Here is a 14,759-nt window from a genome sequence, read left to right on the forward strand (position 1 = left end):
ACAACAACTTTACGTGGAAACCTTCTTGCTCAAGGGAGTAAAACCACGACCTGGCCTGCCAGGACTTTTCAAAAACTGCTTTCACTAATCTTCTCAAGCAAAAGTAAAAGCAAGTTTACAAACTGAGATTGGCCTACTAATTCCAACTCTAAGCAATACTTCATATTACTTAGATGAGCCAGAGCAGATACAACACTGCCCACTAAGCTATCACCCCTAGATAACTTAGACTTTGCTAAGCGAATACCACACCGCCCACTAAATCAACTAGCTCCTAGATGACTTAGAATTTGACTATGCAGCAAACAATGATGTACACTAAATCAGTTAGCCTCAACTGACTTAAACTTTTACAACGAACACAAGAATCTGAATCCTTTATAGATTAGGAACATATTTACAATATAAGCACAGAAGTAAAACTCCTAAGACACACTCTGACGCTTACAGCTCGATCGGGTCCTTGTTGTGCTTGCCTGAGAATACTTCACCAAGATAGTCTTTGCTTGTATACTTGAGAATTTTCAAGATGCAAAAACCTATAAAATGGTAAACACAAAACTCAAATTCAATAGAGATGCTTCAGCACTTTATCAGATCCTTTTGTTGAGTGTGAGTATTGTTCTACCTTAAAGATGGCTTTTTCCTTTTTAAGCTTGTGAGTTTTTATTTGCCAAATTCTTGAGTTTATGTTTGTTGGAAGAGACTATATTAAAATGAACACAAACTACTTGGAACCGCCCATTGGCTGAGAGTCTGCTGTTTAGAAAAGTTGTGCACCTACCACATCAGAAGTGGCAGCTTTTCTGACAACTGTCTTGTCGTCCTTTCACATCGCAGTCTTGCAGGGACTAGGTCCCTTGCAAACTTCTCTTAGTAAGTTCTTGAGAATACGTGTTGGCTCTCTCCTTTTGAATGAATGAATTAGTTTGTTGTTTTTCCTCGAATATATTTAGACATGAAAAGTTATTATTCAATGAACAAGCAACCTCGTCGCTTCTGATTGGTGGAGCACTCTGCAGCTTCACCAACTTTCTGATGCAAATAGCTTTCCAGTTGTACAGCACTTTGACCACTGGACGAGTATTCATTCTCTTCAGAGGATCAGGTCCCTACACTTGTGAGGAGATCATCAAAACATCTAGGAACATAAGCACTTATCAATAATAGTTCGTAGTTTGGAATTTAAATTAATTATTTGTGACAAATATCCAAGTGTTTGTAGCAAATAAGTCTAGTCAAGTTCAAGACAAAAATTCATGAAGACCAAGCTATTCCACCCTTGAATCAAATCAAATTCAAGTTTATCATAATTTATATTGTTGTTGGAAGAATGAGAGGAATATCCTAAAGATTGTAATCAACACTCATTATATTTGAAATCAAATATTATGATTATTGCTATATTTTTTCGTCTTGATTATTATTTTCTCGACACAAATTTTATTGTCTACAAATCTGACATGGCTAGTGGATCCTTCATCTCATCTCCACAAATCATATTTGCAAATCTTAAGTAAAAAATCCACAAAGATGAAAGCTCTATTTGTGGGTAATTCAAGTCTCATATTTGACTTTCATCTAATCTACACTCCAAATAGCCTTGAAGTAGGGATATTCGTAGACAATGAAATTTTGTGGGATTCATCAAGATATATATAATTTCAATATCATTTAGGGTTCTTGGAGACTACTCTATCCTGACTCTAACTCAAGTCTATATAAAGGGTACATATTCCCTTAAAGAAGCATATTGAATATTTCATAAACTCTTGGGATGTTTGTAACGAGATCAAGATATAGTCATAGCTAGACTCTTCTTGAAAATCAAATACTTCAAGAAGATCCACTAAATCTTCTTTACATGGAGATCAAATCATTTTCAAGGAGGTCTAAATCATCCTACGTTCGAAAATATGTTACTAACAATCCTTGATCATGGATAAAATTAGAGAAAATAATTAAGGAAAGAACATAATTGTACTCATATTATTTTGACAATAAAATTATGCTTCTTCATATTTTATTTGTGATTGTTATTTATCCTTTATTTTTAATCGCTTTAAAATTTATTGCAAATATACATATCACTAATTACGATTTTATAAAAGATAAAATACGTCTTAGATTAAATGTAAACCCCTTGTATAAATAAATTTTACCCAAAAAAAAAAACTTACAGAGAATAAAAAAATAATTAACATATTTTCAAGAATAGGTATATCCTTAAAGAATAAATAATCACATCTTTCCATAAGTGATCATATAATTTTCATTTATAATCAGAAGAGAGAAACCTAAAGTGACCTTTTTTGTATGATAAGAATTAACTCTTGGGTTACGTTTAGGGGAACTACAATTATGAATTATCATTTGTGATAATGCTGTAAATTTGAGAATTTTTAAGTGTTTACTATAGCTTCCTGGACATATTTACCGTGTCTTCTAATACTCCCTCCATCCCATTTTATATGTCACATTTTTACTTTGCACTTGCATTAAGAAATTATGTAACTTTACCCTTCTACCTTTATTTAATTTTTTGGAACTCAAGTTTTCAATCAAGGAATATGAATTAATTTATATTGATTAATTAATTTAACCAATGAACATGAATCATTTACTTAACTTTTCTAAGTTGGTCAAATGTATGTTTTCAATGCTAAAAACTCACAAGGGTAAAAAAATGAACAATATGCTAATTTATGCATTGATTTTATAAAATGACAAATATTATGGATCAACTATTTATAGAAAAGGATGACATATAAAATGGGACGAGGGTGTATTACTTTTCCTTTTTTATAAAATTGAACATTCTAGTACAAAACTACCAACTACCTTATTTAATGTGTCTGCAATAAATATTTAACTACATGATTGATCGATATTTATTGATATGGGCTAACATAACTAATCAATTACCGTATGATATGAGGCCAAAAACCTCTGGTGTCTTGATATGGGCTAACATAACTAATCAATTATACCATACATTTTTTGGGTTTATAAATAGCTATATACATTCATAACAAAAATCACACAATCACAAGTTCCATTTCCACAATGTCAATCAAGCAACTATTTCCTTTGCTTCTCATCTGCATCGCGTTGGCCGCCACGGCCACGGATGCAGCTGTCTCGTGCAACACGGTGTATTCTAGCCTCGAACCATGTCTTGGTTTTGTGCTAAATGGTGGACCAACTGTGCCTTCAGCATGTTGCAGTGGGCTTAAATCTCTCCTCGTTGCTGCGGGTACCACAGCTGACCGCCAGAGCTCTTGCAAATGCATAAAGAGCCTTGCTTCAAGTGCTAATGGAGCTCAAATTGGCCGTGCTTCTCAACTCCCTGGAATATGTAAGGCAAATGTTCCTTACCAGATTAGTCCAAATGTTGATTGCTCAAAGATCACATAAGAGGCATTTTATATGAATTTATTTACCTGTTATTTTAGTGCGAGTGGGATATTTATGTCCCTTTATTTCCAAGACTCTAATAAATAAACTCGAATAATATCACATTTTGTATGCTTTGTTATTTTAACAATTAGTTAAATTGGCATTTGAATAAATAATTTCTTCCACCTTTTTTTTTTTGGTTTATTTATCCATCTTTCAATTAAATCTGATCACTTATTTAAAAGTATTTATGCAACAACACAACATAATACAGTATGATACTATGCATTGTAACAATACGTAACAACCATTTAAACAAAGTGTTAACTTGCCCATCCGATGAAACCCGATCCACTAACGTTAAATCGTGGATTGAAGGTGTCGATGCCAATGATTTTTTTGCTCTGTTTTTCTCGGTTGTTTTACGGTAGAGGAGATGGATGTTTCAGTGGTGTTTGTGGGATCTCCACCAAGTATGTCAATTAACAGTGATTAGGGATGATGGCTGAAAAGAGTTAATACTGATGCTTCAGGCAAAGCTAAGATTAGAAGTTTGAGGATTCTAAATTTTAAGATAAAAGAAAAAGATATTGCAAAACATGTTTTTTTAAAAAAAAAGAGAAACTTTTGTTGATATAGTGGAGTTCGAAAACATTTCCACGGTCATTTCCTTATCATTGAGTCGTCAATCAATTTTTATAAGGGTTAACAAGTTAATATACATATATATTAATTTAATTTTTTAAATACAAATACAGAATCTACAGAAAAACTATTGGATCCATGCAAATACACAAACCTTCACTTAGCTCCGCCTATGTTGATCACCTTTTACTATTCCATTTTTTTTATCCGTCAGAAGCGGGTTCTTTTGTGCCAAGTGGATCTTTTTGTTTCGCTAATAATTGAGATTCACGGGCATGAAATTTAACTGATTTGGGGCAAGTATAATCTCAAAGTTGAATGATAAATATAAATATATTTAAAAATATCACGAATGACAAATATAATTTTTTTAATGAAATTACATGAGCAAATATAGTGTTTTTCGATAATTTAATGTATACTCAATAAGAAGCTGCAGAATCTCTCAAATTTTATTTTATAAAAATTTAGAGTGAAATAGGAAAACTAAGAGATTCGATCTCAAAATAATTGGTCATCAAAGGATGTAGTACAGTGGATGGGGTAGCTCCTCCTTTAACTAAAGGGGAGCCTTGGATATGAAAAAGTCTTTGATAAGGGGCGTTACCCCCCCCCCCCCAAATGGGGCCCTACATGGGGCAAATCCAAATACAATTAAATTTTAATGCGGATATCGAACACCAAATAAAAAATTAAAATAACAAAAAAAACTCGAAGAAACTGAAAAGATAGAGAGCCAAAAGTGAAAAATTTAAGTATTAGATTTTTTTTGTGTGTGTTAGAAGTATGGTAAATATTTATTCATATTGAATGTATACACTTGACCAATTATCTTAATGGACCTATCTTAATCTTAGTTAACTAAAAAATGGATTAAAAAGACATATCTTTAGGATGTGATCGGTATCAGGGAAAACATTTTAGTTTTCCAAAATTTTCATCGTAGTTCAAATATTTTCTAAAAATAAATAAGTTTCTGAAAAACGAGAAAAAAATAAACCTTCTTATAAAAGTAGAAAAACTCTATTCATTAACAACCTCCAACAGATAACACTTGCTACATTATTATTTGCTCCAGTAAGTGTCAATACATTAATAGATGAATAACACGTGTCTTCGTAAATATGAAAGGCTGAGATTCTCTTTTAGTTTATACCCTATTTTTGGTTACATTTAATTTAATGGCAATTTTTTAAAGTGTTTTACCACATAAACATTATAATGTTGACCTAAGGTGTTGGTCTGAGCTAGGTTCTATTTGGAGAAAAATTACAAGATTATTACAATTGAAAATAAAATAAAGAAAATAAAATAAATGTGAATATCTCATTCTCTTTAAGAAGATTTAAGTTCACTGCAGTAAAGATTTTATACTGGTTCAACAATCGTTCTTCTTGATTTGTTCCTTCCAGGATATAACAATCTAATCACAAAGTATAACTCAACAAATTATGGGCAAGAGTTGAATCCAAAAGGTCCACAAAAAGAACACCTCCCTTCAACTAATAAGAACTCTCTTTTGACAATCTTTATACCCTCTATATTTTCTTGAGTCCAAAACAAATGAAAACTACCATTATTTATAGTTGTTCGTAACAATAAATAGGAAGTAATGGGATAGTAAGTAGTGAGTAAGACACATACTGACTCAAGTCTGAAATGATGGTCACCAACGGCTAAGAGATGCTGCCTGCACCAACATAAATGTTACAACAGCAAAAGAAAAACCTCTCACCAACAGTAGATGTTGACAGCAACATGGAAATGCAATATTTTGACCCCAAAACTAAGCAAATTAATTACAAAATATTAATATTAAAATGCTAACAAACCAACATATTTAAAACAACATATGAAAAAATCTTTACAAATAAAAAAAATTATTTGACTCAAAATTGAAACATAAGGAAATAAAAATTACTATTTAATTTAACACTCCATAAAAGAAGACGACAAAACTAATAACCATTTTGGTTCGTCAATTGCAGACTGAAATAGTGTTGAGCATTAAATGGAAAGAATCCCAGCCTTACATATTCTACCAATGCATTGACACTTATTGGAGCAAATGGAGCAATGCCGCTCCCATCAATATGCGTAATATAGTTCGTGTATTAGGGTAAAAGATTAGTATAAATAGAGTTTTATCTTGTCTTATTAAGGTTTAGCCGTTTTCTCTAGTTTTTGTCATATGTTTAATGTATTTGGATTATCACACTATTTCAATGTTATTATTGCTTCTTCTTCTTTTTAGGCTTAACACTATTTTTTCTTCCATTGTTTTTTCTACTTTTATTTGAGTTTGATGTACGTACTTGAGTCGAAGCTTTTTTCGAAAATAACCTCTCTACCCACACAAGATAGTGATAAGGTTTGCGTACAACGTACACTCTACTCGAGTCAAACCCCATTTTATGAGATTTTACTGAATATGTTATTGTTGTTATTGGGTATAACTTAAACACAGAATAAAAATAAAATTCTACCTGTATTGAATATTTATAAATAATTAATGTATTTCCAACAATAGGTATATCGTTATTAAAGCAGTCAACTGTCTATCGACACGCCTGTTTAATTTCTAGCTAAAAGAAAATTTATAATTTTTTTGTCTAATTTTCTTTGTTTTGTTTTCCCTTATAATCGATCATATATTTGAAAATTACATTAAAAAAAATATTATTACCAATAAAATCAATAAAGAAAAACATAATTGCTATTAGTTGGAAGTTGGGAGCCAGACAAGGTGGGGAATGAGAACGAATAGAGGGTAAAGAAATGAGGCCAAAAACCTTTGATGTCTTATAATATGGCCCAATTTGATATATCAATTATCATACCGTGTGTTCATAAATAGCTACACACATTGATAAGGAAATCACACATTATATTGGTCATCTCTACAATGTTAAACAAGCAACTATTCCCTTTGTTTCTCGTTTACATAGCGGTGGCCGTAGCCACGGCCACCGCGTCATCTAAAGCTGCTAAGGATGCACTGGTCACGTGCAACATGGTGTATAGTAGCCTCGAACCATGTCTTGGTTACGTGTTAGGTGGTGGATTAAGCGTCCCATCAGAGTGTTGCGGTGGGATTAAATCTCTCCTCAGCACGGGACGTACCATAGATGACCGCCAAAGCGCTTGCAAATGCATAAAGAGCGCTGGTTCAAACGCTAACGATGCTCAAGTCAATCGTGCTGCTACACTCCCTAGAATTTGTAAGACCAATGTTCCTTTCAAGATTAGTCCACATGTTGACTGTTCTAAGGTCAATTAAGACACTCTTTTTGTGAAATTTAGTTGTTTTATTTATATGTTACTTTTGGATGCATAGTGAGATTGAATATGTTTGTATTAATGAGAGTGGGATATATATATATATTTCATATTTTGTAAGCATTGTTGTTTTAGAAATTAGTCAAATTAATATTTGAATAAATAATTTCTTCCTTTTCTTTTTGTTACTTTGAGATGAAAAGAGTTTTTTGCAAACATATCCGTAGCAGTAGAATGAGGTTTGAGTCCTTGTTAATCCTTTTTTCTTCATGGTTTATAATAGGTTTGTGTGTATAATAGGCTATACTTTGAGGTTATTATTCATTTTCGTACTTATTATTTTATTTTGGAATAAGGTATAAGTATCTTTAAATCATAACCGAAATTTAGCGACACAATTTAATTTAACTAGGATCTCATTATTCTTCCGAACTTTTTTTTTTTAATTTTCATGCATTTTGTACTGACGTAGTACCTAGCAAAGTCTGACTCTAAAATAAACATTGTTTTGGATACTACATACAAAAATGTACCCTTCCTAAAAATAGACTAAACTGGACATTTTGTCCATTTGTGGGCGAACTGTGATAAATAAAGTTAACTTCCGTTAGTTCACTTCAAAACTCAAAAAAACATTTCAAAATTTTAAATATAGTTCACCCAAAAATGGACGAAGTACATTTCTTTTTATTAACTTTTCACAAAAGGTCGAACTACAATTATTCACTAAGTTAATAAAATTGTAGGTGGGCAAACTATCTTTAAAAGTTTTGTAATATTTTTTTGAGTTTTGGGGTGAGCTAACGAAAGTTAATTTTATTTATCACAGTTCACCCAGAAATGGGATAACTATCCGTTTTAGTTTTTGTAATATGTCTGTTTTGAGGGGCATTAATTAGAACTTTTTTGGGGCAGTATTAACAAATAGAAAGAGGCAATGTGTCGTTAAAATCCTCAAGACAACTAATATATAAATTGATATACACATGTCCTTTTTTAATTGGTCATCTTAATTAGTTAGTACCCCATAATTATTGACTTTAAAACTTATATATATTCTTTTTTTTTAGTTAATTCAAAAGTTATGAGCATGATATTAAGCAAAAATATTATAATAATTAGTAATGATGAATTTAGAAGAAAAACTTTTAAAATGATTATTTTCACCCAAGTGGAAGTCTAATATCAAGTTATTTGGTAGTTTTAAAACAAAACTAAAACAAAAAAAAAATTAATAAACAACAAAATTAACTATTTGGAAATTTTTTTAAAATCTCATGCTACAAAATAAATAAAAAAATAAAATAATTAACGAAAAATTAAGAGAAAGAAAAACATTAACAAAGACATAGCTATAAATACGTAGATAAATTTTTTTTTCTTTAAAATAATGATAGAAAACAAAAACTAATCTAAAGCATCTCCTAAAATTCCTCAACACTTACCTAGCTAATTAGCTATCCTTATCTCTCAAAACTCAATTATATATTTTAATCTTCTAACTATATAATAGGAAATACTAAAGTGTCAAACATCACAAAAAAATTCAATTCAAATTTTGAGTTTATATAAAATGAATTTAGTATTTCAAATCAATATTTTGTAATAAGAAAACAGCATCAACATAAATATTTTAAAATTCTAATTTTTTAAAAAGAATAAATTAAAAATATTGTAAATTCGTATTTTGCAAAATATTGCAACATTCATCATCAGAATAATTCTAAAATTTTCAGTTTGAATATATTTTTTTTAAAATTCTCTCCAAAAAACTATAATTTTAATTTGATAAATAATTATGTAAAAATTTGTCAAATTAAATTGCCAAAAACAAAAATGGATAGTTATATTATTTTAATAATTTCGAGATTTTCTCAAAAAAAAAAAATCTTAATTAAAAAATACTAACAAATTACAAAACACCTATATCATGTAGTTCTCTTCTATTCTCTCCCACTTCGTATAAACTTACTTATATTACTTAATTTGTAGATTTATCAAACCTTTTAAGATTATCATTAAATAATAATAATTTCAACTCTGTTTTACAGATAAGGTTGTTTACATCCTTATTGATCTCAATTACATTCTTTTCCAGAAATAAATGATTTGCAACTATTCTTATTAATCTTAACGTTAAAATTATATCGATAAATATTTTTTTTTAAATAATTTTATTATAGTATCTTTTGTTTTAATTGATAAGTGAACACCATGATCTTTTTATACATTCTTATTTTATGAAATTGTATTTGATTAAATAAAAAAAATATTTTATTTTGCAAGATTGAATGAGAGAGGAGTGTGCTAAAGAGGTTGCAACATGCTTTGCAAATTATATTTAGATTTAGCTAAAACTATCAAAAATATTTTTAATACTAGGTTTTAGATTGATCTATTAATTTAAGATTTAATTAACTAGCACATGTATCAATTCAACACACACCACATATGTTATCAATCTTCATTATATTAGAAAAAGAAGAATTGTTAGAATAATGTTTAGTGTCTTTAAAGAAAATACCCTCATTGCACATAATCATGGTGATTTTTTGTTAGCATAAGTGTATATATGAAATAAAAACATTATATATTATTATACATGCATTTTTTTTACTCAATAATAATTTGTATTAATTATTTTAAATTTAAAAATTATAATATTTTTAAAAAATCTTGCGTGGGCATGTATACTAGTAATAATAATTATATAATAATAACAGTAACACTAGATGCTTAAAACAAAAGACCCAAACAAGGAAATATGACAAATTGGTTAGCCAAACTCGTCCTTCCCCTTGAAAAAATAAGAGAAGTCTGAGAAGCAAAACACAAACTTGTTATTCAATCATCATCATTGAAACATCGCATAACTGTTCAACTAGTCCGCCTGAGAAGACGCCTCAAGTCACTTGTAGCGTCGAGGTTATCTTCACTTTTCTTCTTGAAGAAAGCTGGCACAGGCAAAGAGCTCGGTGGTGGCGAGGAGGAGAAACCCTATCCAGCATAGAACTCACCAATCCTTGTGTGCTTAGGCACCATATACGGCTCTGTAGTGGACAACACCAAATCTTCACCCTTGTATTCCTTTACAACCTTCAACACTTGACCGCGCTTAAGAATTTTTACGGTGGAAAAGTTAGCAGATCCATTTTTTTGTCGACTTCGCTTTCTTCGGTTATTCTTAGGATTATGGTTTGGTAGAGGGTTACAAGTGGAATTCCGTCGAGATCGACAATAACTTACGTGCTGTTTGAGAACATCTTGTGGTTGAAGAATGGAAACTTCGGCCATAGGAAAAGTTGGTGGAACAAAAATATCAATTCAAGTAAAATGGAACAAAATCTGTGAGAAAAATTACAGTCTTGTTATGTATATATATACTAGAAGGGCCTGACCCGTGCTGAGCACGGGCCCAATTCTAAGAATCACAAATAATGTATAACTTTTAAGTTTTTTTATTTCTCCACTCATATCTAAGATAAAATTACATGTTTAAATTGAAGGTAAAATTATATGAAATAACAAACTATTAATTCAAATTAAATGTTATAGCCATAATTTATTTTAATTGTAATTCACAGTAAACATCCCATTTTTTTGCCATCTGATTCGGTATATAATTAGTCATTTTATACATTTCGGTATAAAATGTGTTTGTGTTTGTATAAAGCGAGAGAAAAGTGTATATACAAATACAAATACATATATTTTCATTCTATACACTTATAATTATACAAATACAGATCTTATTATACAAATTACAATGTATAAATGAATTTATACAAAACTGAACAATTTGTATAAAATTGGATGTTTGTAGCGAATTATACAAATCAAAAGCTCCATAGCAAACATAAAATTTGTTATGGAGCGCAATTATGAAAATTGAAAACTATAGCTATAACATACAAATATGATTTTTATGTTTGCTGTATGTGAAAGTTGCTCTAAATTGAATAGTTGGAACAGGTCGTAGAGAGGTATTCAACAAGCGCCACTCAACTGCGCTAACTAAGCCCTCCATAGAAGTTCAAGGAAGTAAAACTACATACTACTGGAAAGAGATGGGCTTTCTCCTTTCTATTTCTTGCGGGCTAAAAGACTGTTCTCAGCTTCTTGACATCAGATCATCTTGGACGTTTACTGATTCTATTCTTCTGGATGCGCTCTACATTCATCAAGCTCGTAAACTCGCAATTGACTCCAAAATCATTGTTGATTGCTTCAATGAAAATAAAGAAGCCCCTAAAATTACCCATACCTAGACCTAATGTCGCTATAACTACTGCTTCACCTATCGAATACTATAATAACAAATATCTAGATGAATAGCTTTCCAACAGTTCATTGTATGACCTGATATAATAAGAGTATATTTCATTAAATGAAATCTAATGTACAAAAAGTGTACATGTACATCAAATACATTGTGAAATTTGTAGACCCTTCAAATCCTCCTTGTATTTACAACGCAAAATTTCAACTCGTCTAGGAAACACATCCCAACATCATAAGTTCAACACGACCAAAAACTTCATTACATGAATTTGTAACATCACCAAGCACAAAATGCTACAGCTTAACGACCCCATCATGCAACCTCAAGCTCTGCCAATAACTTGGCCGACAAACGTAGCTCTTGATGATGTTAAAGTTGAGCGCCCTAATCTAAAATATGCATCAGAATGCAAGAACTGTTAAACCACAGACTTCAGTGATGATTAAACACCTACCAGCCAACAAAGACATCATGAAAGTCCTAGTGTTCCATAGTTATAGTCATTTTTATATCAGTAAAACCATAACCACAAGCATTTCAAATGATGGTAGCAAAAAAGTCAAACAAAGTTCTCTTAATCACAATTCTGAGAAGTATTCTTGGTTGTGTTGTTCTACTTTAACATACTTGACATTCCAGATATTAAACATGAAAAGAAAATACATGAGAAATAGTTGTCTCCCCTCAAGTGTGCTATATTTTAATTGTTGACTTCGTTTTTTTACTGGTATAGACATTGTTGTGCAGTACATGTGAACCACTACAAGAAAACTATGAATTACATGGGAATTTTCCTGGGAATTAGTATGAAAATTTGCAGGAAAATAAGTTTCCTGTGAATTTTTCATACTAATCCCCAGGAAAATCCTCATGTAATTTGCAATTTTTTTGTAGTGAACATCCCCTCCAACATAGATAAGTTTTACCTCTTACGCACTGCATTTGAACATCAATACCAAACTGATGCTAGTTCATTCTTTTCAGACGACAGGGAGAAGAATTGAAGTTGAAAAGACAAAATATCCACTTAAGTTTAAATATTGAATTAAAAAAAAGAAGGTCATCAAACAAATAAATCTATTGCAATCAAATAGACGGAGAGAGAGAATTTAGATTTATACCTTACTAATAAATGATTCTAGTGCCCTTCCACGTGAGAAAAAGTCCGTTATTTCTAATTGGACATACTTGAGCAAAGATTTGTTGTGGAATCACTCTTACATCTCAAAAGATGTTTGATAATCTACTAAGAGGAAAAACGACAACGTAAATAAAAGAACAAATTAATCAGTCCTAAAGGTTAACTTAAAATTGTTGATGAATGCAACCATTGTAGCTTTATTTTGACAAAAGCAACATCAAAACTATTTTCAAATCTGAAATGAATTTGAAGTACGAATAAGTAAGCACTGAAAATAATATAATAAAGAGAACGCGTCTCCTAAATTAGGCCTACTAACTTCATTGAGCATATTGATCCTTTTCATATACTGCTGCATCAGATGAAAAATGGTCTGCTTTTGAGGCTGAACAGAAAGAAAACCCAGCAGATAAAGTACATTACGTAGTCCCAGGATTGGTGACTTACCCATTCAGTGACTTTGGCACTGGACGTTCCCAAAATGGGGACTTTCAGGGAAACATACTTGTCTGAAGGAAGAGTGAATTCCAGCCCAATTCCAAAGTTACGTCCAGACGTAGCATCTCCCCACCATTCTTGGTGATCTCCAATCACCTCTACCACGTCCAGCAACATGGCCTACATTGACAGGGGGGTGGACTTGACCAGGTACTCCTCCACGACCCGACGAGGGAACTCCAGGCATAGGTGTTGCACCAGGCCCCACATACTACATGATACAAGAAAAACAGAGAACAGATTCATGTGAGCGGTCAAAATAATGTAACAGTGACAATTATCAGGACAGAATGACAAAGCGAAAAAGAATCCATAACAAAAATATATAGAAAATCTTTTTAAAAACTGTTAAAATGAAAAGTATATAGTAAATCTTCCAATTATCTGAGAAGAAACAAAGAATAAAATAGAGTTGTTAGTTCGAAGCTGATATGAGATGTTAGTTTGAAGCTGATATGAAGTTTTGATGATTTAACAAACTTATGGATCTAACAAGGAACCAGATCCTTGTTATTTGTACTGCTGACAGGCAAATGAATGAATAAACTCAGTGTGAGGAATATTTCTGTGTAATCATCAAAAAGGGGGGAAATGTTATATTCTAGGTGTTTTGATTATCCTCATAAATGCAGAGACCCGGTCCATAGCCGAGTTCTCTTGTCCAAATTCAAATAGGGTACAACTGTAAAGCTGTCATGTCAGGTGGTAGGTGAAAAGTTCAATGTACTGCACTAATAGAAAGAGCGGACGAGATTATTTTGTTGCAGTATCTCACAAATGCAGGGACCTGGTCCCTGGTAGAGTTCTCTCCATCATATTCAAATGGGGTATAATTGTAAAGCTATTACGTCAGGTGGTAGGTGAGGCGCCAGCGTACTGAACCAATCAGAATGAAAGAGGGTGTTAGTCCAATGGGCAATAACTCTTTATGGTTGATATATTCAACATGACAAACACCATATTAAATTTATTCATCCTAAGAAGGAAGTTAGACAACAAGCCTTTTCAAGAACCCACAAAGAAGTTTGCAAGGGACCTGGTCCCTGCAAGATTGCGATATTAAAAGGTGACAAGACAACCGTCAGAAAAGTTGCCACCTCTGATGCGGTAGGTGAGCAACCTTTCAGAACAGCAGGCTTTCAGCCAATAGGGTTGTCACAACGAGTTTGTGTTAATTTTACATAGTCTCTTCCCAAAACACACAAACTCAAGATTTGGCAAACAAAAACTTGGATTTTCTTTGAAAATTCACAAGCTTGAAAAGAGAATGCAATCTTCAAAGAAAAACACTGCTCATATCAACAAGGGACCAGTTGGAGTGCTAAAGCATCTTGTTGTATCTAGAGCTTTGTGTCTTATGTTCTTACATTGTAAATTTGTTCCTATTCTATAAAGGATTCAGATATTTTGTTTCGTTTTCTAAAAAGTCTAAATCGTCCAGAGGGTGGTGGTTTAGTGGGCAACTTGTGTGTTGCTTAGTCCAATTCTAAATCATCTAGAGTTAGGTGGTTTAGT

The 14,759-nt window shown here is 31.7% G+C and overlaps 3 protein-coding genes across 3 annotated transcripts in view; 2 read left to right on the forward strand and 1 right to left on the reverse strand.

Moving 5' to 3' along the window:
* LOC125841724 (3-ketoacyl-CoA synthase 11-like) overlaps positions 1–14,759 on the reverse strand; it is a 303,969-nt gene that overhangs the window by 217,378 nt on the left and 71,832 nt on the right. The gene's annotated exons all lie outside the window — the stretch shown is intronic.
* On the forward strand, positions 3,017–3,592 carry LOC125841744 (non-specific lipid-transfer protein 1-like). The gene has a single exon (XM_049520920.1). It carries the CDS (start codon positions 3,067–3,069, stop codon positions 3,415–3,417), a length of 351 nt encoding a protein of 116 aa, XP_049376877.1. The 5' UTR covers positions 3,017–3,066; the 3' UTR covers positions 3,418–3,592.
* On the forward strand, positions 6,950–7,324 carry LOC125842999 (non-specific lipid-transfer protein 1-like). Its single transcript, XM_049522257.1, has one exon. It carries the CDS (start codon positions 6,950–6,952, stop codon positions 7,322–7,324), a length of 375 nt encoding a protein of 124 aa, XP_049378214.1.

This window comes from Solanum stenotomum, chromosome 10 (genome assembly GCF_019186545.1).
Source record: "Solanum stenotomum isolate F172 chromosome 10, ASM1918654v1, whole genome shotgun sequence".
Lineage (NCBI taxonomy): Eukaryota > Viridiplantae > Streptophyta > Magnoliopsida > Solanales > Solanaceae > Solanum > Solanum stenotomum.